The sequence below is a fragment of the Netta rufina genome (assembly GCF_964035555.1).
Source record: "Netta rufina genome assembly, chromosome: 21".
In the NCBI taxonomy this organism is placed as follows: domain Eukaryota; kingdom Metazoa; phylum Chordata; class Aves; order Anseriformes; family Anatidae; genus Netta; species Netta rufina.
In genome coordinates this window covers 8723278-8746771 of record NC_140145.1, presented here as the reverse complement: position 1 = coordinate 8746771, position 23494 = coordinate 8723278, and the positions used below count along the sequence as shown (strand labels likewise).

Sequence of the window (23494 nt, the reverse complement as noted above, 5' to 3'; positions counted from 1 at the left end):
AACTGAACTTCTGGTCTCAAACCCACACAGTAACTGCCAGGCCATGCAGTTTATTTCAGGATGATTAGCTTATCAGAGATGAATGAAATGTTTAAGTGTTTTGAAGAGTGACATGCGATACGTGTGGTACTGCTCCCAAGCCTCTACCAGGACAGCCCCATGCAACCGGTTGTACACAACCAGCCAGCTCTTCCCAGGGCTTTTTCATGGGGCACTGGCATGCAGAGCCCAACTGGTCTCAGGAAAGCAGGAAAGAGTTCAATGCGTATTCCCAAAAAAAGAGACTTTTGGGTTTGGACACAGCTTCCAAGTTTGGACTTCACCCTCAACCCTGATTCCAAAGGCAAGGGGAATTCCTGTCTCACCTTCCAGTTCCTTTCACCCTGCCCAACATCAAGTGACTCGCCGGGAAGACACTCATAATTACCCTCAAAATCCAAATGTACTTTTCCACTTCTTTCTGAAACATTTTTGCACAGAAAAGCAGATTTTAATCCGTTAACTTAGAATTTATTCATTACTCTTGCCATCCTTACAGTCCTACAATTGATAGATAAGCTACTCTAAGGCAAATGATGCACCAAAATTTATGTGCTTGAAGTACTTCAGCCTTTTATCACTGAAGGAAAAGCAGGTTTCCATAACAAGAGCTGTCAACTCCTCAGTAATAGTCCTCTATATTCAGCTTTTTTAAAATGTCCAGCCCCAAACCTTCTGTACTTGGCAAAAAGTGACCACTGATCATCAAAATATTTTATGGAATGGTTTAGGCACACAAGAAGGAACCAATCGGTGCAAACGTCTGAGAAAATCTGCCTCAGCAAGAAACTCGAGACAAGAAATTCAAGTGTCTTTCAACCTTGCCAGCAGCTGCTGGTGCTTGCTGCCCTGCACCACCTCCCTCTGTGCTCTCCCTGGGTGGGAAGGGTCTTTGCCCAGGCACCGAGGAGGCAAATTGTCATGCAGAGAGTAGTGAAAGCAGAGGCCCTGAGGGATTCTTTGCCGTGTGGGTAACTTACTTTGCGAACTTGATGCAGAACTGAGTAAAGTACTTCCTCGTGGATGCCAGATTGTCGCGGATGATGGGGACGTTCTGCTTGATGTGGAGGATTACCGAGGTGACATAAGGACTCTGATCGCCAACGTGTTCCACGTTCTGCCACTGCATCTGCACAGAGAGGAAAAAACAAGCAAAAAGACTGTGTAACTCATTAGGGTTCAAGTGATATGCAAGGAAAACTGTACGAGCTTCCTGCCAAAGGATCTCTAAGGAATAATCAAGAGACTGCCTCTGCAATTCACCACGACCAAGGTCATGTTCTTCGTCACTACACTGACTGATCAAAACCATTCCCAGAACAAAACACAAAGGAGGGAAACCCAAAATGGCCCTTTTTGCACCAGAGCAGAGAGAGATTCTGCCTGGTAATGGGAAACATTAGCAGTAAAAAGGCTTTTGGAGCACCCTACACTGCTTCAATATGTAACAGTTCCCAGTTTTCTGGGATGAAGTGCCCATATAAATCCTGATTACAGGCATTTGAGAAAATAACTGCAAGCTTGCAAAGTCTGGATTCCTGTATGGCAGCCAAAGCTTTAATACTGGTGAGACTGATGACAGATAGATGGAAGAGGTAGAAATAGTCTCAAAGGCCAAAACACTCTACACCACTGTAGCTCACATTGAAAACACTTCTGGTGTACCAGCCAGGATGCCAGCTTCACCTCAGCCCAAATACACATTAAAAAATAAAATGAGAGGTTGAGTAATTCTTTTTGCGTTTTCATTTACCATCAGCAGAAATGCAACAGACTGTTCCCTGTTAGCCAGATATGTGGCTCCCTCGCCTTCCTCAGAGCTTTATTTGAAAAAGCACAGTGAGCACACAGTACAAGTCGTTTGAAAAAAAAAGAATTGGGTAGGACCTTGATGTCCCTGGCAAAACATGTGCATACAAAGTCTGCTGGGTGCTCATGTTCCCAGGTGAAAGTGCTCTTAGCACCGCTACTGTTCAGAGACGATGCACTCTGCAACGTGCTCCATGTAGCAAGGTGGAGATGCAACTCTTGATATTGGAGATTGAACAAGAATAAGATTTGTATGAAAATCAGGACAGAAAACTGGGCAGATGCAGAAGATGAGTTTTATCTTTTGATTAGGTTTGTCCTCAAACCCTTCTTCAAAAGTTCGGGATTTTTCATGCAACTTTTTAAAAAATTCCTATCTTTAATTTAGAAACAGCTACTTTGCGCCCTGCAACCCAGCTTGTTCAATTACACCCAAACATGCAGCGTAAGTGACTTGATGGGCAAAGAAGCCAAAGTCTTTGCAAAATCAGTGTCTGCCAGAGCCTACACACATCCTACCACAGCTATCTTTTTTTTAGCTAAGCAAACAAAACCCCAAAGTGTTCATCGCACAGTAACCGGGGAGCTAGCAGGGAGATTTCTTTCATCACTTGCTCTACAGGTTTTAATTCCGTCTTACTTTCAGCTGGAAGATTGCTCGGAAGACAACTGCTTTTCTGTGGCTTGTGGCAATTTTCACATCAGAAGAAAAGGCTCTGTGCCTGCCTCCCTGATGGACTCGCACACAGCCTCCCAGCGCTGGCCATTCCCAAACGAACAGACCGTCCCCATACACAGGATCAGCCAGAAAGTGGGAAGGGACTGCTGAGCTGAATTATTACAACAACAACAAAACAGTAGCCTTCTCATTTTGTTGCTTTTCATTCCAAAAGCAATACTTTACAACCGAGCCTTTAAAGCACGAGCAGTAAAAATAGCCCTTTGTGTGTGTGTGCGTGTGGGTGCGTTCCACCAGAAAAAAACCCAGTAGCTGCAATGAAAGGAATAGCACACATACTGAAAAGTCATCAGAAGAAATACGAGCCCAACTCTTCTGGTAAAGCTTTGTTCCTGTCATTTTAAATTTATTCCTCCTTTTCCCCCATCCTATGTTTTTCTTGGGATATCCACACAGCCTACACACAGAACCAGCCCCAAGGGCAGGAGCAGGACAGGAGCAGAGGCGTCGCGCTCGGCAGCCCCAGGGAGAAGCCCCAAGCACCCGCACGCCCCAAAGACCTGGGTGACGTGGCTGGCTGCACAGCAGGGACCCCTGATACCCTCAGAGTTGGTTTTCCATAGCACAAACACACAGCCCTCAGGATTTTAGGGTGCTTTCTCAAGGAAGGGGAGGAGAAAAGAGAAACCGTGAGCAAAACCAGAGTGGTTTGGTACAAAACAAGAGCTGTAAGTTCTGGGCATAGTGGAAGCCCTAAAGTGCTCCCAGGTCCACCTGGCTGTGAACCCCATGTCCCAATGTGTCCCTATGTCCCCAAAGAGACAGGAGTAGGGTGAAAGAGACAAACCAGGAACCACCAGGTCCCTGTGACATACCCAGTGCAGCCATGGGTCTCCAGCTAACGGGGTCGCTTTGTGGATTTAACCAGGGATGAATCAGTCTCCAATTCTCCCCATGCACATGAGCATCCCTACTCATTAGGGTAGGGATGTAGAGAACATCGTTAGAGGCTCTGGTAGGGGGCACAGGCAGCACCCACACCACCAGGCCACCGCCTTCTCCCCTGACCTTGTGTCACCCAGGCAGGAAGAGGTGGGAGGGTGGAGGAAGGCCAGAGGGTGATGCAGGCAGCAGATATTAATTCCATTTGAAACCTTTTTAGTTTGCACTCTGCTGTATGCTGCACCTTGTCTGCTGGCTGCAGTGCACTCACACTGACTTTTAATTAGCAGCTGGCAGCTCCGATCGCTCTGCTCTTGGGTTTTCCTTGGATGTAGTGGAGAGATCATTAAAGCTCCGTGCTTAAGCACTTGCTGTTGTCCACTCAATTGTAAGGAAGTGGGAAATTACAGCTGTGCCAGAAGGGTTTTTTTTTTTAGCAAAATATAAAAAACAGCAAGCAAGCTACATAAGGCACTAAAATATCCCCCAGTCCCACTTACATACACAGTTTTACATATAAATTGATGTTTAATTCAGCAAATAAATAAAACCTTATCCAGTGCAATCCATAAACTTAATTGGGGCAAAAATATCTCATGCAGCTTAGCAGTTCCTCTTCCCAACAATTAAAAAGCACACCAGGCAACTTAAATGCCACAACGCGTTCACGGTACTTTGTCATCCACAAAAAGTTCTGTGCAGCAGCAGGTGATTTGTTGTCAGCACCCAAACTTCCCCAGTGGCTGCTCCTCCTTACCTTAGCCCTCCAGGTGCACACACCAACGTCTACAACCCCCAGGACAGCAGGGGAATTGTGTGTGCTCTGTCTCAGGGTACCACACCGTTAGCAGGAGTCCCCCAGAATTTACAGGGGCACTTGTACCACACTGGTAGCCCTGTCACCGGGAGGAAATTGTCTACATATTTGTTCTTCCCATCACGGTGTTCATGCACTTGCTATTAAGAGCTACCGAGCCCTGCAGAGCAGCAGAGAACAGGGCCCCTTGGAGCTAGCACAGCTGCTTGGCTCTGCACTGGGGACAAGCTATAGCTATCTGTGCCATCAACAGCTCCAAAATACAGACGTGCCTTTCTGGGAGCCCACGTTTATTTCAGAAGCAGCTCTGATATTGAAAATTGTAGTGAACAACTTTCACAACCACAGAGTAAATGACCACAAGCGACAAGAGCAAACCTGTTCACTTAGACATGGGGTGGTGCAGGTGGCAGGCTGAAGTGAGAGCAACGCACTTGCACAAAAGTACCCTATAAGATATTTTCAAATTATTATGGCACCTGGGGTTTAGGGCCAATCCCTCCCCTATTCCACATTCCCCTCCTATGGCCACGTTTAATCATTCTACACCTGTTGTAGAATTTGAGTAAAGATTATCACCTACAAATTTTGTAAAATGGAGCTTTGTCATCATTTACCATTTTTTCCGGAATGCCTAAGTTCAAGAATCAGCAAAACTGAGCACCACTGCCAGCTGAAAGCAATATCCATGATGCTGTATTCCCTGTTAACTCTCTCAGTGTCGTCTGAAGCCAAAGCAGATTTAGAGGTGTAAGTATTTCTTAATTTACTTCTACAGTTACCAAATATTTTTGCAAGAAAAAAAAAGGATCAGCAATGTTCAATCTTGGAGGATATCAGAGTGAAGTAAATGAAAAGAAGCTAGTCAGTGGAAGGGCTCTAATGGAGCAGTGGTCTTGAGACAGACGTGCCTTCACATCACAGGAAAGTCGGAATAAATCAGCCAAACAGCATCGACTCCTTCAATATAGACAGAAATTTTACACTTCTAAATACTAACTGTGTGTTTGAATAATTGTATGTATTTCTTACTTACCTGTCAGAATAATAAGCCAGACCTAAAGGAAAGGCTAGAGGAGGGTGAGGGAAACAACTCCTGCACCAAACCCAGGTCTAGTAAAGATCATATAAAGGGACTCTGTCTGATGTGAAGAGTGGAATGTGTGCACCAGTGACAAGTATTTATTTAGTTAATTTCACAGCACTTAACTTGTTTATATATCGTCAGTCTCATCACATATGCTGCATTTTACTGGTGTTCCAAAGACAAAAATAAATGGCCCACCAGCTGCTGCTTTCTCAAGGTTGTGGTTTACTTGGGTGTAAACAGTTAGAGCGGAGTGATTCAAACACTGCTACACTAGGTGGGTTCAGGAGGAGATCTGAGGAACTGTCACGGCAAACAAGTGACACCTGCAGTGCCAAGCCCTTCCTAGTGGTAATATTTTACTGGGAAAAAGAAATCCTCTTTCCATGTGGGACATGTACAAGCTCTACTGCTAGCTGCATTCCACTTCAAATATTAGTTGGGGGTGGCGGGGCTGGTTACAGCTGGAGTACATCATAAAGCAGAAAGTTATTAAAATTCATGGCAGCAAGACAGTGTGTTGATCTGACAAAAACGCAGCTCTATGTTTAATATTTCTAATTAAAAAAAATAGTGCAATCCACTTTTGTTGTCTTCACCTCCGTCTAAAGCAGTCTGGGTTTTCACAATACTTTGGCAAGAAACCACAGCTCTGCATTTCAAACACATAAAACCCAGCAGCGTAACTGCAACAAAATCCTTAAGCACTAATCACATGGGCCTCTCTAGGAATGGCTCCATATGTCCTCAAGAGGATCACAGAAGCAATAGGGCTCAATCCCAATTCCACATTACCCTTCAACCACCTCCATCTAACTGCCACAAACTAGCAGGCTAGTAAAATTCCTCCTCAAAGAAAATGAAGATAGCAAATGAGGTGTAGCATTTGAAGTTTCATGCTAAAAAAAAAGTTCTCCCAATCTTTAAGACTCTTGCTAGCATTAGGATTGGAAAGTCTGAAATAGATACTTGCAGAAAGTATTATACTGTCTGTGTGCTTTAATGTGCTGCAAAAGAATGAAAGCTCTAACGTCAATTATAGTTTTTGGAGTGAAGGATATATTTCTAGCTACAGCAATTGCTGCTCTAAGAAGAGAGAAGCAATCAATATATTGATAAGGCTTAGGGCAGTGTAAAGAATATGTCAAGAGTGAAATCAAGCCATCAGCAGACTCTAAGCGTTCCCTCTCCCCAAAACAAATCCACCCTTACCTTGCTCATCGCAGTCAGGGCAGGGTCACAGGCTGCATCCAGGTCCTGCACTAACAGCTGTATGCTGTTGGAGATCACGCTGGAAAAAAAATAAAATAAATCAAGCACAAGTTTTAGAGCAGTATTCATACAGTATCAGAACTGTCTTATTTGACCATGGAAGGAAGAAAATCCACTAGATCCATTATGCTGTGAATACACAAGGCTAAAATTGTACTGAAAAGAACCCTGGAAAATCTTCACGCTGTTCATTAGGGAGCCACACAAAGTGCTTCAGCATAGAGGAGATGTTTTTACAGTTAATCTTTTTGTTTTGACACATAAAAGGGGTTGGAGATCAAAGATGTCAGACTGGGCAACCCCCCTGCATCAGGAAGAGGAGAAACCCCCCGAGTACTGATGGGGGCCAGGTGGGAATTCTGCTTAAAATTTAATCTAGCCTGAAAAAAGAATTAATCAGCTATGCAGTCACAGTCAATATTCTACTACTCACAGAAACTCGCAAAGATGACTTTAGGAAGTACATCTATGTGAGTTCAGAGCGTGTCACCCATTTGGGAAGATCAAGGCAGAAGCCTTATTTACGCTACGTGTAGGACTGCAGCCATCCATTGTTTGAGTTGCTCAAAGACATATACCAGACTAAAGGACAAAGACTTTTTTTTTTTTTCTTTTATATTTAAACAGCATAACGTTGCTTAGAGGGATATTTGATCCCTCTATGTAAGGCTCAGAACCCAATGATGTGCCTAAAGGTGTAACTGATCCTACGGTAACGGTGAAGAAACACCATCTGCAGCAGCTCAGACCACCCTCAGGGGCACGTAACCCAGTGCCTGCACTGGAGACAGCTCCTGTTAAAAGCAAGAAGTGAGTGCATTTCACTAAGTATAGTTTTTAAGAACAACTTAACTTTAAATCTGCTGCAGATGCCTGTTTACAGCTTCAGGATTATGTGCATAAAATATGCACATAAAAATGTGCCCCATACAATTCTGGGCAGATACACAGAAATTTGAAGACGAGGAAGCAGAGGCCACAAGCAAGCTGTTGGGGCTCTAACAGAGAGCCCAGTGAGCTCAGTATTTCAGGGGGCTCTGAACACTATCCACAACCTCAAAACAGATCAAAGGGGGTGAAGTGGGGAAGAACCATGTATTTCTGGATTTAAACAACCCTAATTTTCCTTCTGTTGAGCTTCAAGAAGAGCGCAAAGAAAACGCTTAACCTCCACAGCAGTAAAACCCTCCCAGTCAATTATTTTAAAGGTGTTCATGGTAGCTCTGCACTCTGTGTGAGGAAAGAAATGCTTCCCAGGGTATGTAATCAGCAACGTTTTATCATTTGCTTTATGATCCTGCCTAACAAGACATCAAATCCCAGAAGAAACAACTTGTTTGATGTTGAATGAGTAAATGCCAAAGAGAGTTTTATAGCTATGACTTAAACTGACAGGAGACTGAAAAAGTGCTCTATGCTGGAACAGACTGAAAGTCAATTAAAAAGTCTTTTGTTACAAAATACATCAGGCCTGATGGTTTGCCAGGTTTGGACATCTTTAAAGTTAAACGCGAGCTATACAATAAAAGTTTCCAAAACACATGGTATTAGCTGTCCACGACCAACCATCTTGAGGCAGCCACTGTGGAAAATGAGCAGTGACACAAGATAGCACAGCAACCCAAGCTTTCAGTCAGGGATTCACCCTTAAAAAGGTCTGAAAAATATCTAAAAGAAGGGGAATCTCTGCAGTCTGGGATGGAGCCCAAGCCCATGTGAAAAATATGGATGGATGGAGATTCAGTGGGATCCTGCCCACTGGAGCAAGACAGGAGGTATCACAGGAAGGAAGTCTGAAAAAAGAGTACCTTGCTGCTATCTGGGCTGAATCTTAGCTTTAGGGAGAACAGGAGTTGGTGATACAGATTATTTTCCCATCTTTGCCAAGGCTTTTTGTCTGGCATGAGGCAAAACAATTATTTTTTGCCCCAATTTCTTTCTCTCAAAAATATTCTATACGTTTGCTAGTGGTGGAGAGGAGATGATGTTAGAGGGGAATATTTTTAGCATCACTACATAAAAAGTTATTTTAATGAATGATAATCTTCTCTCAATTATAATCCCCAAATATAAGATTGGATCAGTCTTTTATGACATCTGAAATGGGGTTTGATCATACTGACAAGGCCGCTGATTAACAGTGGGAAGTTAGAGCAGGAAGGAATGTACTGAAATAGCTTCCTTTCTTGAAATGTAACAGCCACCTCACAGAGCTGCCAAGATGCAAATGATGTTTCAAATGGAAACTCACTATTTCCTTTCCTCTTTCCAGTGCTCTTGTTCCTTTGGCTAGAACGGTGGGGAACAACTACATCTGAAGTCTGTACTACTGCTGCTCCTGGACCAGCCAAGGAAGAACCATTCCTTCACCAGGGAAACGCCTTTACCTAGGCTGCATATCTGGGTGGGTCCTACTGCTGGCTGGGATTTTGTGGCTGTATTACTCCAGCACCATCTGGCTGACAAACTAGGATGTTTGATATATTGTGGGAGGATGCATCTGCTGAACATACATGCTGAAAGTGTCTGTCTCTCCCGTCAGGTTGATCCTCTCCACTAGACTCGCATCCACTTTTTCTTTGAGTTTCTCTTCCAACTGTTAGGAAACAAAAAAGCCAACAGAAAGGTCAGATTTCTTACTTGACACAACCGTTTTTGAAAACTTACGTTCTGGAAAACTCAGCTTCTTAAAAACTAAGCTGTGCTCAGACTGCATCCACAACTCAGCCAGTGAACAACGGAAATCTCTCCTTGCTGGACCCCCTAGACACTGATCTGCCAGGATGGCCTACGGTGGCAGTCAAAGAAGTAAACCTCCAACATCATAAACAGAACTGTAGCGTGACATGCTAATGTACCAGCTTAACACCGTGGCACCTGTCCCGCTAATAAAGCTGTAGTCCAACACCCTGTCCGTGCCCAACCTGCAGAGAAGCAGGATTGCCAGTTCTCGTGGTGAGAGGCCTCGATACAGCCAAACATCACAGCTCATCTACTATCTGTGGCATTTTGAAAGCAACTGAATGTGAGGAGCACTGTGGCTGCAAAGCATATCAGCATAAATACTTTCTCTCCTCATTCCACCTTGCCCCAATATTTCAGGCGAGCATTTTCCCAAACCTACTCTGAATTACTGTTTTTCTTGTTCATATAAAACAGAAATTACGAACCATGAGCAAATCCTTTTTTCCTCTCAATCCCATCAAAACAAACTATGTAGCAAGCATCGAAGGAGAGCATCCAAAACTGTGGCTACAGAGTAAGATTAAAAACATACGACTTCTCTCAGGTAGAAACAGCAAAATCAATATTTTTCTCTATGAAATACTGATTACTGAGCTCTACATTTTTGGATCTATGGGAGCAGACACTGCTATGCATATTTTAGTACTTTGATTCCTGCAGTCTCCATAGCACCCTAGCCTAGCCTAGAGAGAACAGCACAGCATCTCATGACAGCAGAGGGACTGCTGTTGGGTGTCATCTGAGAGGTGCTGTAGAGGAAAGCTCACCTGCTGGGTGGTCGCCAGGCAGTACTCTGCTGTACTAAGGATGCTGCAGATGAGGCAGAGTTCTTCTAAAGTAAACTTCGCCACTTCAGAGCCTTCCTTTTCTTTCAGCAAACTAGTGATGGTGAGCCCGCTACTGCTGCTAGTTGTCCTGGAAGAAAGAAAACCTGTAAGGCTTTCAGGAGTACACAGACACACAAACTGCCAAAATACTCCTAGATTTCAAAGCCACAAGAGGTTCTTAAGACCACCAAGTCCAATGCCTTGTGCAACGAAGGGCAGTGATGTGTAACCAAATTTGCATCAAACATGTAATTACTGTTTTGGTTAGGAAATGTCTTTTAGGAAGACAAATGGAACTTGATATTAAGTCTTCATGCAAAAGGACGATTCACTCGTTCACAACATGTCAGGTTAAAATGCCAGCTGAGTACACCTTTCTCCAGCTAACTTCACCTTCACTGTCAGTTACTCAAAATCTAATTAAAGATTACATGAAAATCTCAGTAACTATCAAGCAACTTGTCATATTTATCTCCTCAATACCAAACAGATGTCAAGATGCATTTGAAACTTTGGTAACCCATTTTAAAAACTGATGATATCAACAGAGAAAATCATAGAGGATGCGGCTTCTTTCCACTGTGCTCCAGTGATTAACTGCTGTGTATCAACAGAGAAAGAATTAGAACAGTTTAGAGTCAGGAAATTCCCTACCTCTCAACTCTTCATAATCCAAATCCATTAAAAAAATAGGACAGTGATATTTATCTTGGACAGCAAAAATGGAGCACACAAAAAAAACGTGTACAAAGAATGCAACTGAGGTCTGATGGAGAATGCACATAAAATTTTATCTTTCCACTTCTTTGGATGCAACCCTCTCCCCTTCCATCTGTGAAAGATTTTACTGGCTTCAGAAACTCATTCTGCTGCTCCTAGGTTTACAAGGAAAACAAACTGAAGATGGCAAATAGCATAACAAAATTGTCTGTAGTTAAGTTGGCTATATCTCAAAAACTTTAGCTTGTGCACTCACATCGATGTAAACCTCTAATGACTTATATTTTCACTGCGTTTCCACCTACAAGTTTTATTCATGCGTATATAAAATTTTACAGAGCAGAAAGTTACAGGTAGGCACTCCAGCATCACACAAATAAACCACATTCATTATAAGTTATATCTATGCATAACGTTGAGCTTATATCGCTAGGGAGCTAAGAATCAAAGTGTGAGCTTTTTCCCAAGCAGCAGGGTATGGGCAATATTGAAAGACAGATCTTTCTGACAAGACTTGGGCTGGCATTTCAAAAGGAACTTCAAGAAACAGTAACTCTGACTGTTAATCAAAGTCAAATATGAATTTAGCTTCCAGGGACCCTTAAAAAAATAAAAATAAAAAAAGCCATGACAGACCATTTGGTCTCTTGCTGTTTCTCATAACAACAAACTGAACATTTGAGAAAATTGTGAAGTAAATGTAGTCACACTGCTGCTCTGTGCTTTCTTTCACAGAGAAAAATAAGTGTTAACAAGTATGTATTTATTAATTATCTTCACGAAGCATCTGCTCCTTGCTGGAATGTCTCACCAGACTGTGCTGAAGCATTTGGGAAGCTAAACTCACTTGGGCAGGTTTCCAGACAGAATTTTCCAGGCGTATTCCCGAAGGTACTTCTGGAATATGGTGGTCAGGGCTATCATGGGTTCGCCTGTGCTGAGCTGGGAGCACTGCACCATGCACTTCTTGTAGTAAACAAAGAGGTCGGCACAGCTGGGCAGGACGGCTCCTCCTTCATCCACGTTGGGCTTGGGAGGACCTTGAGCCTTGAAGTCAGCCACAAACCTGTCGATCAGCTCGCTGAGATTTCTACAGCAGGGAAACAACAGGAAGATATTTTAGTATGTTGGGGGAGGAAATGGATGGAAGAGAGAGTTATGCCTAAAACCAGATGCCGTCTTGTGACACCAATAAACACGTTTTAGCGGTTTGATGTTCCAGCCCCTTCTCATCCCCACCCTCCCAGCACAAACCTCGTGCAGTAATGAAGACTGGGTGGATGAGTAACGACCCTTTGTACTCAGAGCTTTAGTGGCAGCTTCAATCTGTTCTCCAGTCACATAGAAAAGCTCGCAAGTGTGCCAGGGCTGGGTTCAGCACATTTGATGCACACTCGAGTTTCATTCCTGGCACAGGCAGAAGGAACAGTCAGACTGCCCGTATCAGCAGCCTTGGGGATTGTGGCTTTCAAGGGGATGTGCTCAGAATGGTGTGCCACTGCCACTGCTGGGTCCCATTTGGAAACCACCTGGTTTGGCACAACGTGACACATCCTTTATAGCAGTTTTATTTAGCACGAGCACAAAGTGCACTTCCTACTTAAACTCTTTTTTAAAGCCCAAAAAGCCCCACTATTGTCTCCAGTGATTCATTATAACCTGGTCCTTACTCAAATATTTTGGTCTTTATACAACAATAAACTTCGCTCCGCTGTTTCATCTTGACAAAAAGGCTTTTTTAGCATGGCAGAGGGCCAGAGCATACACAGAACCAAAAGAAACCCTCTGATCTTGGGGAGTTCCGCTGGTCCTATTCCTCCAGGGGCTGCACATCTCTGTCTCTGGAATACATAGACGTTTCAGATGACAAAATACCACTCCACTGACCAACATGAGCTGTGAAGCTCACATATTTTATACTCCTGTTTCCACTACAGTCTTGGTTCTGCTTCTTCCAGCTCTCCCTTTCCCATGGCACAACCAGAACACTTACTGCTGAGTCACCAAAGCTTCTGGCTATGCTGTGCATGATCCAAATTAAAAAAAAAATAGCCTGTCAAAGAGATTTAACTTAAAATATTCTCCCAATATTAGGCAAATTCACAAAGTACCTAGCAGAGCACAAGAGTCCATGCAAAGCGACTGCATTAAGGCCTCCTGGGATGGGTACAGCCTTACAGCACATTCTTGCTTATTTCTGCCATGGAAAGGGGAAAGAAACACCACCAAAAAAAAACTTTTCCCCACTTTCTATCATTTCTTTCTATTCGTATTGTGAAAGTGAAAAAAAAATTCCCATCCCATACCAGCAAACCCCACAACAGTGCACAAGAGGAAGAGGTGATGTAGCTCCTCTCCAATAAACCTACAGACTGCTGCACCACGGATAATCTGCCTGGGCCCAACTGATCTACAGAGCTGTGCTTGTAATGCCTGGGCTTTAAACTGCAAAGCAAAGCTCTTAGGCTTAAACTTAGCTCCTCAAGTAGCCTCTTTCTTGATGCCTGTCACTTTCTGCTTTGAGTACTTTACGCAGCTCTGATTCTACAAACGCAGTTCCTCGGCTTGGTTACAAGAACTGTAAAAACATCAGGCTTCTCAACCGATGTGATAAATCTCTACGCTGGCATGAGCGATCGAACGCTGAGCTGCAGCATCGATTGGATTCGATGGCAGTGGAGCAAAGCCCACCTCCCCCCTGGGCTTTACGGCAGCCAAACGGACGGCTGCTGCCCGAGGGCTCCCACGTGCTACGAGCTGCAGCATTCCTCAGGTTCTCCAGCAAAGCAGACGTGGCTTGCTGCTGTCACAAGTCCCGCTGAATTAAACAGCTGCATTTCTACCTCTGCATCTGTGCTTTGCTCCATCTGTGCAAAGTGGAGCTTTCTTAGCAGTCACCAGACGCTTTTTTTTTTTTTCCATATTCTCAAGGCACAGTTAGGAATGTCGACGGGTTTTGTTTCTTTATGCTTCCTCCACATGTTCTCCTCTGCTCCAAGGTGAAGTGAAACCTGTCTGCGTTGCCCTGGTTCCCCAAGGTCTTGTCAACTGGGGTGCGTGAGGAAACGCAGCTGTCCAAATTAGCTGGGAGAGGGGGGCTGCAACTTCGTGCTCGTTCTGATCCTAACCTGGCCAAACTGCCTCTCAGAGACAGGCCAAGAGGACTGCACTTGTTTTAGCACGAGATGGACACAAGCAAAGCATCAGGATATTGTTTACTAAGGACACTACTATACTATTAACACACACCTCAGTTGACGTCAACAAAACTCTCATTAGTTTCAGTTGGCCCAAACACAAGACGAAGGCTAACGACCTTTTATGAACGTGTTGGTTATACAATGGGAGCCCAAAGAATTTGGCAGAAAAATTTGCAAAAGAGAACAACCATGAAGAAGGCAGGAGAGCTACAGAAAACGAACATTTTCTGCACATAGGCTCTGCAAAAAAGCTCAAAGCAAATTCTCAGAAGCATCACATCTGTGCTACCAAACAGTAGCATATTTACTGGGAGCAAGACCTGTCCTAATCTAACCAAAAGGAAACGTGAAATTAAAATCGCAATTCTATTCTGGTTCTCAAATCCTTTTATTCCTATTATTCCTCTTTTCTTTCACTCAGCCTATTCAGTGATTTTTCTGCATCTCTGGCAATCACAAGAGGAATTAGGCAGCTCCTCAGAAACCAGCACGAGAGAAAAACAGCACTTGGTAAGTCAGTCTGTTCAGTGGTGTGAATGGCACTGAGCTATCTGGCTTGTTTGCAGGATAGTTTCCACTGACTGAGTATTTTGGAAGTCCCTCTGCTCACGCGGCTGCAAACACCCACTGCAAAGCGTCAGTTTGCTGAACAATCTGAAGGACGCAGGCCTTTTAGCACACTTAACCACAGCTCTGCATACTCTCAGCACTGCAGACCCGATTATTGCTCCTGCAGAACTGCTCAGCTCACACACGTACACTTCTGTGGCTCTAACAGACCACAAAGAAGAGCTGAAGACACATATCCCAAAGGGAAAGAGAAATGAAATATGCTTCGCTGTTAAGAAACCTGATATTTACGCTGCAGTTAACAGTGGAGAACAGCATCTTTAAAGTCTTTCTTTCAGGTATCTCCTCTTAAATTGCTGCAGATTTTGGCACTGTCCTTCTTTAAACAGGTATGGAAACAATTTTTCAGGAGAAAAGGACCAGGCTGGTTTCTGCCCCAAACTTAACACAATGGTGAACGGAGCTGCCCCGCTTCTCTCTCTGTTCAAAGCCCAAGCACACAATTATCTAAGCAACTCCTCGTTTTCAGACATCAGTAACAGATTCCTCAAAAGTTCAATCAAAGGGGGAAGAAGAGTGAAAATCAAAGAAAAGCAATTTTTGGCAGACGGGGCAGCGTGGGGAATACTGTGGCAGTTCTTCTTTGAACTCCTTGCAGCCTGTGGCTATAAAGCTAATATAAAACATCTCGGAACTGTAAAAGAAAAGGAAAAAAATGCAACTGAAAGGAGTAGGAGCACAGTGGGGTAGAATTACCAAAACGGGGATTAAAATGGCCCCCAGTGAGATGGGAAGAAGTATTCAAACAAGTTAGTGCTCAGATCACTGAGGTGGGGGGAGGCTAGGGAATCTGCTTCCCTTTCTTTTACTGCAGAGTGAAACCTACCCTTGGCATGACAAACCATTGCACGAGGTTTTATTTATTTACTTACTTTCAGGCATAAAAGATTTCAGGGAAACCTTTTTCAGGATGGATATCTGGGAGTTTGGACAAAATCAGGACACTCTAACTTTGACTTATAATCAAAGCCGATGTGCAAGTCCATGGAAGACAGAAGGGCAGCATAAGATGGCTGAGGGACATAAGGCAGATGCTTGTTTTTCCTTTCTGGCCACTAACCTGGACTAAAAGACTGCAGCCAACATTTTTTCAACCATCTCCTCTCCCAGCTGACAACTGCTGTTGTCAGAGTTGTTTTTTAAAAACCTGGTGTGAATCAAGGTGCACAAACAACATGGGTGAGAGCTGTAAAAACTTCCCAGAGTTCTAAGCTGAAAGCTCGCCTCATCCAAGTTATTTTGCTGTAACTCAAAGAGGAAGATGAAGAAGGGTTCTAGGGATTAAAACACCCGAACAAAGCCTGACAAAGTCCCAATCTGTGACCGATGATAATGTTATCTTACTGCCAGCTCATCTACAGCAGCTTTCATCTGAGGATCTCAAATAACTTGCTTCTATAAAGCAAATCTTGAAACTCCTCTGCCATGAAGCCACTTGTGTATTTTACAGAAAAAGCAAACCTACTATTTGTGGAAGACATGAGACGAGAGAAGGGCTTATGTCTGCAGTGAGAATTGCAGAGGCAACAGAAGCAATTTCAGAAACACTAAGCCTCTTCCGCAGAAAGGCAGCAGGCATCATTCCTACAGGCTTCTGCAATTACAGATGAAACCAACATCCACAACCCTCTGAATGCTCGTTTTTGCCTAAGCAAAGGCCTTACTCATTCTAACTTTCTTCAACCACGACTGCTGCTCGTAATGAAATCAGAAATCAAATTTTCAATAAATTTCATTTTCTGCAGACAGAACCTCCTACAATGCAACAGTAATGCACGGCCAAAAGCAAAACTAAAAGAGCACAGTGGTTACTCACTTGTCCTGGGACTCGATATACACATAAAGGTGAGGCTCAAAGCACTTGGAAACAATGCCATGGAAAGGATTGTCAGGGGCCTTTGGCTTCTTTGGCTGTAAGAAAGCATTGAGTGTTAGTTTCCAACTCGCTCTGTAAGACCTGAAGAAATTGTAATGCAACAGCACGGAGGATCTAAGCTCTCAGAAATGCTACAACACTAAAATTTGTTGTCAAATAATCAAAAGCATATAACCAACAGTATGTACAAGGTCAGCGTGTCCCCATCTTCCCTTGCTTTTACAGAGCTGTCAGTATTCCAGAGAATTATCTTTTCACTTTTAAAATACTATTATCCTTCAAGGGAAGGCTGCTCCATACTAACAGATTTCACCAGAAAAAAATGTTAATGCAGCAGTAACAGGACTTCCCTGGTCACCTCTGAAACGAAATGCAGCAGTTACTTGGAAATAACATTGAAAACCCCTACATTTTAGGACATTAAGGATAACAGCTTGAAGCTATGGACTTCATCTGGATGACTTTTATTTAGATAAACAGAGTGTAATTACTGGAGCTGGAATTATACAGGCAACATTACAAGCCTGCTTTCACTGTAAAACATGTTTCTGGGGATGCAAAGACTTCTATTTTAAAAATCACAGTTAGTGTTAAGCACAGACGCCGTTTGGGAGTCATCCAGTTTACTCTCACTTCAGTTCAGTACTGTACTCTGCAAAGTGGCCAAGCACATCTCACTGAAGCCACTGGGACTATTCATACGCTTAAATATGTGCATGTTTAACTATCAAGCTGGACAGGCTCTTTAAACTTGTCTTTGCCCTACAGCTAGATTTCATTTTATTTTTGAAATAATTTTCCTTGTTGCTGGCTGGCAAGCTGACAACTTTTCACTGCCTGCAGAGAGCTCTGGAATGGAATTCTTGCCTCTCTCCACAAAAAGCCAGGATCAGCTCCTAGCCAATGAAGATACAAATTTTTCCAGTTGATTTTTTTTTTTTTTTAAAGCATAAAAAAGCAAAACAAGAGAGCCTAAAGGACGTTCTCTCCTACATAACAGAGATGATGGCACTAAGTCATCTGCAGAAATTGCTAGGCAAGTATTTCTCGGAAATAATTAAGGCTCAGAGACGCGATGAATACGAACATATGGCTGCAAACTTAAAGTGAGTGAACAGTTTTATGGAGACCAGACCACCTCTATGAGACTGGCTTCATTAACCTTTTCACTAACAGCAGGGCTGGAGAATGTAAGTTTTTTACAGCCTTGGGAGAGCGCCACTGCCCAGCATCCTCTACCCCAGCCGCTTTGCCAGTGCCTGCCCGTTCCTGCCGGATACACACACTCATCAGAGCTGGGAGGAAAACAATAGGTGGTAATTACAGAAGCCTTCCAGTCGCCAAGGCTCCACAATGGCAGCGCCAGCACAAGGTTGCAGATTCATCATGTTTACGATTTACCAAGCTGGAAGAGCTGAATCCTAAGGCATAACTGTTTTTTTTGCGTGCGTGCGCCTCTGCATCATGCTGCTCCCAGCATGTCTGGTGGAGAGAATACTAAATCTTTTAACAGTAGCAGTGAAGCTGTATTTCTGAGTGTGCAATCCTGTCCAAAAGCTGCAGATGTTTAAGCTATTTCCTCCTTGAGTTTGATGGAAATAATAAAAGGTTACTGTTGTCACAGTGAGGAGGTCTGCAGCTGGCCCAGTTTCCTTTCATTACTATCCAAAGTAAACAGATTAAACCTAACTGCTAGGATCACTAAAAGAGGTTCTTTTTAATATGGGTTCCTCCCCCCTCACTCTTAGGCTCCCTCTTAGATTCACAAGTGTCTTGAATTCTCAGAACTAGTGTCTTGAAGGAGCTCTACCGCTCAGCCCTTCATCTTCAACCCTTCCTTTCTCTTCTCCATCTGGTGACAGCAGAAAATGAGACCTTCAGCATGAACTCACTGGCACTAACCAATTCTTGGCATTTTGAAACAGAACTGCTGGGGCCTGTGGTGTCATGCAGGTGCTTCTGGCCAGGGCAAAGCGTTCCACCGTTCACTAAAACCAGCCCTAAACCACCTAAAAAGGCTTTGTGATTTATCTCTTCACTTGCATTCTGGCACTACTGCTTTCTCCCAGGATGTCCCCTCATCTCAATGCTGCACATCAGAGCCAACCTTCCTTCAGCCACTGCAGAGAGCAGAAAGAAAGCTCTTCACAAAAAAAAAATACATCACACATGTCTCCCTGAGCTCCCAACTTCATTCTTCTAGATCACTGATAAAGTCTGGCCAGTACCAGCTCTCCACACTGCATTTTAATGGAAAAAAAAAAAAAAAAAAAAACACAAAACAAAACTTTGCTTTATCATTCTGCTTCAGGACTTGTGTGTGGTGAGGGCAGAGGGCTGCCATCTGGAGGGGATGCACTGCACCCAGCTGTGCTGATGGAAAGCTACCAGCCCACAAATTATTTTGGGGCATGGATCTGAGTAGGTCCTAGGTCCCCAGCCACGTATCAGGCTACCACCTGAACGCACTGAGCATGGGGAGGGTACCTAACCCAAGCAACATATAACTGAACGCTTAGAAAATATCTTTCTGGTGAGTAAAAAATAGAGGGCTTGCAGACTTTGATACCGGTGCCAATTAAAACAAAAGCTCTTACTATTCACTCCTTTATTGTTTGCAGAGGGCTTCTGAAACCCAGTGCTTTTACAAGCGGTTAGGTGTTGCCAGCAACACAGAGGTAATGGATGAAAAACACTACAGATATAAAAATCCCAGCAGTAATATATTTGGAGTGAAAACCTAGAACTGACACTTGAAAGTTCAATGAGCTGTCTGATGACTCCAGACTTAGTCTGCTTGGCTGACAAGGCAAAATACGAATTGCAACTCCTTGTAGTGGGAGCTCCTCCTGGGATCTGAAAACCCAACAGTGCTAGTTCATCTTGCTTTGACAGAAGTCCTCTAGTTACATTTGAGCTGTTGCTGCATGGGCTAGAACTGAATCCTGCTTGGTCTCATGTGACTGGATTGTCTCTGCACCATTAACTGAAATAAAGATTGCTTTGGTTTCAGTGAAGCGAACCACAGCAAACCAGAGTCATACTGGGAGCTTGTATGCTGCACAGAGAAACAAAACTGTGCTAAATTAATTGCTGCGAAAACAAACCCTTCAAACCAATGTCACAGGAAAAGATTAGGTGCCACCAGAGGTTTTGACACAGAGACTGACTCACTAAGAACAGGAGAGCTTCAGAAACTTACTTTTTCTGCATCGCTTTTTTCAATTACAATCTCATCTGTCTCTGTCCCAGCTTCATCCTCGAGAAATGGGTTGGTAGAGGGAGGAGGCACTTCTGGCTTTTTCTGTGTAAAGGTTAAAAAAAGGAAACTCCTTAGAGAACAGTCTGGTTTGACCCACAGTCCACACAGCTGCATTCATGTTTTGCTTTACTAAGCCCTTCAAAGCGCTGTACAGCAGTTTGTCTTCTCCAAGCACAGCAGTGACTGCAGACTTCAGTGTTTCACCTGTAAAGCCTACTCCTCTTGCACCTACGCTCACTGAACTCTGCCTCAGTTATCCCTGGAAAGGGCATTTGAAATGTGGAATTTCCATTCTCTCAAACCCCATGCTGTAAAACATGTGGTCTCCACCAGGAAGACCCATCAGGGCTCCCTGCTGCTTCAGCAGCTCTCAGGTGCAGAGCCCAGAAGGGTACAGAAGGCTCAAGCAGAGCTCAGAGCAGTTCCTCCAGTGGCATATTTCTTTGTATTTTCTTAGAGAGCCGTGTGTCATCAGGAAGCTTAGACGAGATGGCTCCTGCGCTCTGACCATCTCCCTCTCTCTCCCAGAAAGGGATTTCTGCTCAGGTTTTATTTAACTTGCAGATAAAAGCATCTGAATTTACAATTCTAGCTGATGCCTTTCTCCTATGCAAAGAGAGGCACACACGTGTCAGGACGCTGAGCTCTTGCTCAGGAGGCACTGCTGTGACTGGCTCCTAAATCCTTTGAAAACACAACACGTAACTGCAGGACTGGTGACACAACCTCTGACAGGAGGCTCCAAAACTCCGCTGCTGCTGCACTAAATCCTACGTTATTGCTCCCATGACACTGCTCGTCCCCACTGTGTACTCACTAGATAGCCGTTTAAAATTATGGGCTTCATTTTGTGTTTAAAACAGGTCAGATGACAACATCTTGAGTGTCATAGCCTCTAGGTACATCACATAGACAGAAGGGGAAACTTTTCTTTTTTTCAAGCTGCACTCTCCCCTTCTGTCTATTTCATTTGTAACAGATTCTGTACCTACCTTTTTCCACAGGGATAAGAACCCAGTGAAGTCAATTTAATTAAAGCTGCAAACTTCGTATGAAATTTGTCAGAAAAACAAAGCCAATATTCTTCAGAGATCTAAATTCAGCCAGGAAGAAATCCTTACAGGACTTCCCTTTTTAATTAGCAGCACCTGCTGAACCACCGCAAATTACAAACAGGCCCAGCAGGCTTGCCTCATAAACTGAATTATCACATCCAAGTAGGCTTTGAGACACCAGCTGGCCAGAGCAGCGAACCTCAAACCAGTGGCTCCTGAGCCACATGTGGGCTCTGCTCCCAGGGCACTTGGCTGGTAGAGCACTTAGATGAGATTTCAGGCATGAAAAGCAGAGAGATGACCCCAGAGATATTCTCCGAGGTGTTTCTCTTGGCTCTGCCTTTACAGCCTACCAGACAAGACACAGAAAAGTGGAAACTATCGACGCCCCTGCAAGAAAAATTAACCCAATGTGAGATTGGAAGTTGTTACCATGGGGTAAACGTGTGGTACCTAGAAATGAACTGAGGAGACGACTTTCAGTTATAATGTGTCCTCAATATGCAGAGAACAAATATTATAATGCAGTCACCATGCCGTAATTACTCTGTGGTTCTCCATACCAACGTGGCTTCAGCTGCAAACAGCAGCGTCCAGGAGAACCAAAGAAGTACACAATCAGCGTGGTTTCCTTCTTGGGAGCCCTATACCATCCCCTCTACCATAACTCCAAGATCAGGAATCACTTTCTCAACTACAACCCACTGAATACAGTCACAATAACATTCCACCTGCCAGTGGATGCTGAAGGTGAGACCTTTTGCAGCTTCCCATTACCATAGCTATGTGTGAGATGGGCTTTTCCCCCCCCAGGAAGCTGTAGAAAGGGTTGCTCCTGCTTACCACTGTCCCATCACCTAGAGTGCAACCTGAGAAACGTTTAGCCAGAAGTCCTTCAAAGTTGGTTGTCCTCTGAATTGCAAACAAAAGCAATTTGACCTCAATCTCCTTTGCTCTTGTGCGCATTATCTTTGAGAGCTCAGTCCTGAAAGAGAGAATGAGAAAAGGGGGAAAATAAATGTGGTTTTCTATAAAGAAAAAGATCCAAACCTAAGAATGAAATTCGTTCTGTTACCTAAGGATGCTTTCACCACAAAACAAGCTATTTCCTAAGATGCTCTCTTTAACAACAAAACTGCTTTACAGGATACACTTCAAACATAAGCACATTTGTTAAGAGCTTTGGGTAACAGGACCCTGCCTCCAAACACCCAGAACACACTGCAGGCAGGAAACTCAGCAGTGTCAAATCTTGGGAGGTGCAGTGACTCAAGTAAGGACCCAGAACTCCTGCTGGAACTCTCCTCTGGTCCCCTGTCTCTGGCTTTCAACGAACATAATGCAGAGCAGTCGCATCATAGTCTGCTCCCACCTTTTTTCCCCACTTTTTTCTCATATTACTGATTTTTATGTATGTACACTGAAAATCCACTTCCATACTGTCTTGCTCTCTCAATAGCACATACAATGTTAGGGTTATTTCTCAAGTTGTTCACTCTCTACTGGCTTTTAATCACATGCAATTTGTATACATACACACGGAGATTGCCTTTAAAGCCCTATGACTATGTGATCCACCTGGCAAAAGACATGCCAAATCTTTTCTTCCAAGGTAGGTGATGCTTCTGGGAAGCACCACAAGCCCCCGCTGCCCCACGCTCACCTTGTGACGTGACAGAACTCCACAGCGATGCGCTCTGTCATGCACCACTCCTGGGGAAACATGCGCCCGTATTTCTCCTCATAGTCCACCAGCTGACGTTTTATCCAAGCATAGCGCCTGTCAATCTTATCCAGCCAGGCGACCTGAGATGGAGAACAGGATCTTTAACAGCAGCAGCTGTTAATACTCAGCCTGACTGCTTAACTGTACCGTTGTAGTTTCACAGAGGAGCTTGGGCTACTGATCACATTTAACTTGCTCACTTTTCATAATCCTGAAGAACGACTGCTAGCACTTGAAAAGTGCCTAAACACACGCTAGAGTGAAAATCCTATCTTGTGAGGATAGAGCAAATTCTGTTGAACTTCTTTTTATTAAGGGTTTGGGGTCTGCAACTATCAGAATATGTTTTTCAACGCTTTACAGGGCAGAAAATATTTATTTGTTACAAGGCTGATCTATGAACTTAAGCTCTAGGAGAGGAGGAAATCATCCTGGCATAAGACAAGATTGCCTCCCAACTCATCAACCAGTCCATATCACACCAACAAGTCAATGCTTCCAAGCCCTCGGGTCAAAGTCACTTTACCACAGGAAGCTGTGGAAACGTGAACTTTGCATTTTGCTCTGCAGGACCATTTACAAAATTCAAATGTAGCTCACAATGCTTCCCTTACATCTTGGTTCTCTTGGAAAAGGACCAGATACTCCGAGAGGTGTTGTTTAATAAATTTCTTGATGATTTCCTGTTTGATTCTGGGATCCAGGACATTTGCGACTAGACACGCATCACGCAGAACGTTGCTGGGTCCACCAGGCCTCTAACAAAATAAACAGGAACAAATGATTTAAGGTTAAATAGCTGAATGGG

The 23494-nt window shown here is 43.8% G+C and overlaps 1 protein-coding gene across 1 annotated transcript in view; it reads right to left on the bottom strand.

The window, feature by feature from the left end:
• The window catches only part of VPS53 (VPS53 subunit of GARP complex), a 61222-nt gene that overhangs the window by 12194 nt on the left and 25534 nt on the right, over positions 1-23494 (bottom strand). Inside the window, exons 9-18 of the mRNA XM_084299836.1 lie at positions 23301-23444; positions 22624-22766; positions 21804-21945; positions 19846-19947; positions 16584-16678; positions 11785-12027; positions 10158-10305; positions 9159-9241; positions 6586-6664; positions 1020-1168 (exon numbers count right to left, since the gene is read on the bottom strand). Coding sequence (XP_084155962.1) covers positions 1020-1168; positions 6586-6664; positions 9159-9241; positions 10158-10305; positions 11785-12027; positions 16584-16678; positions 19846-19947; positions 21804-21945; positions 22624-22766; positions 23301-23444 — 1328 coding nt within the window. The remainder of the gene's footprint in view (positions 1-1019; positions 1169-6585; positions 6665-9158; positions 9242-10157; positions 10306-11784; positions 12028-16583; positions 16679-19845; positions 19948-21803; positions 21946-22623; positions 22767-23300; positions 23445-23494) is intronic.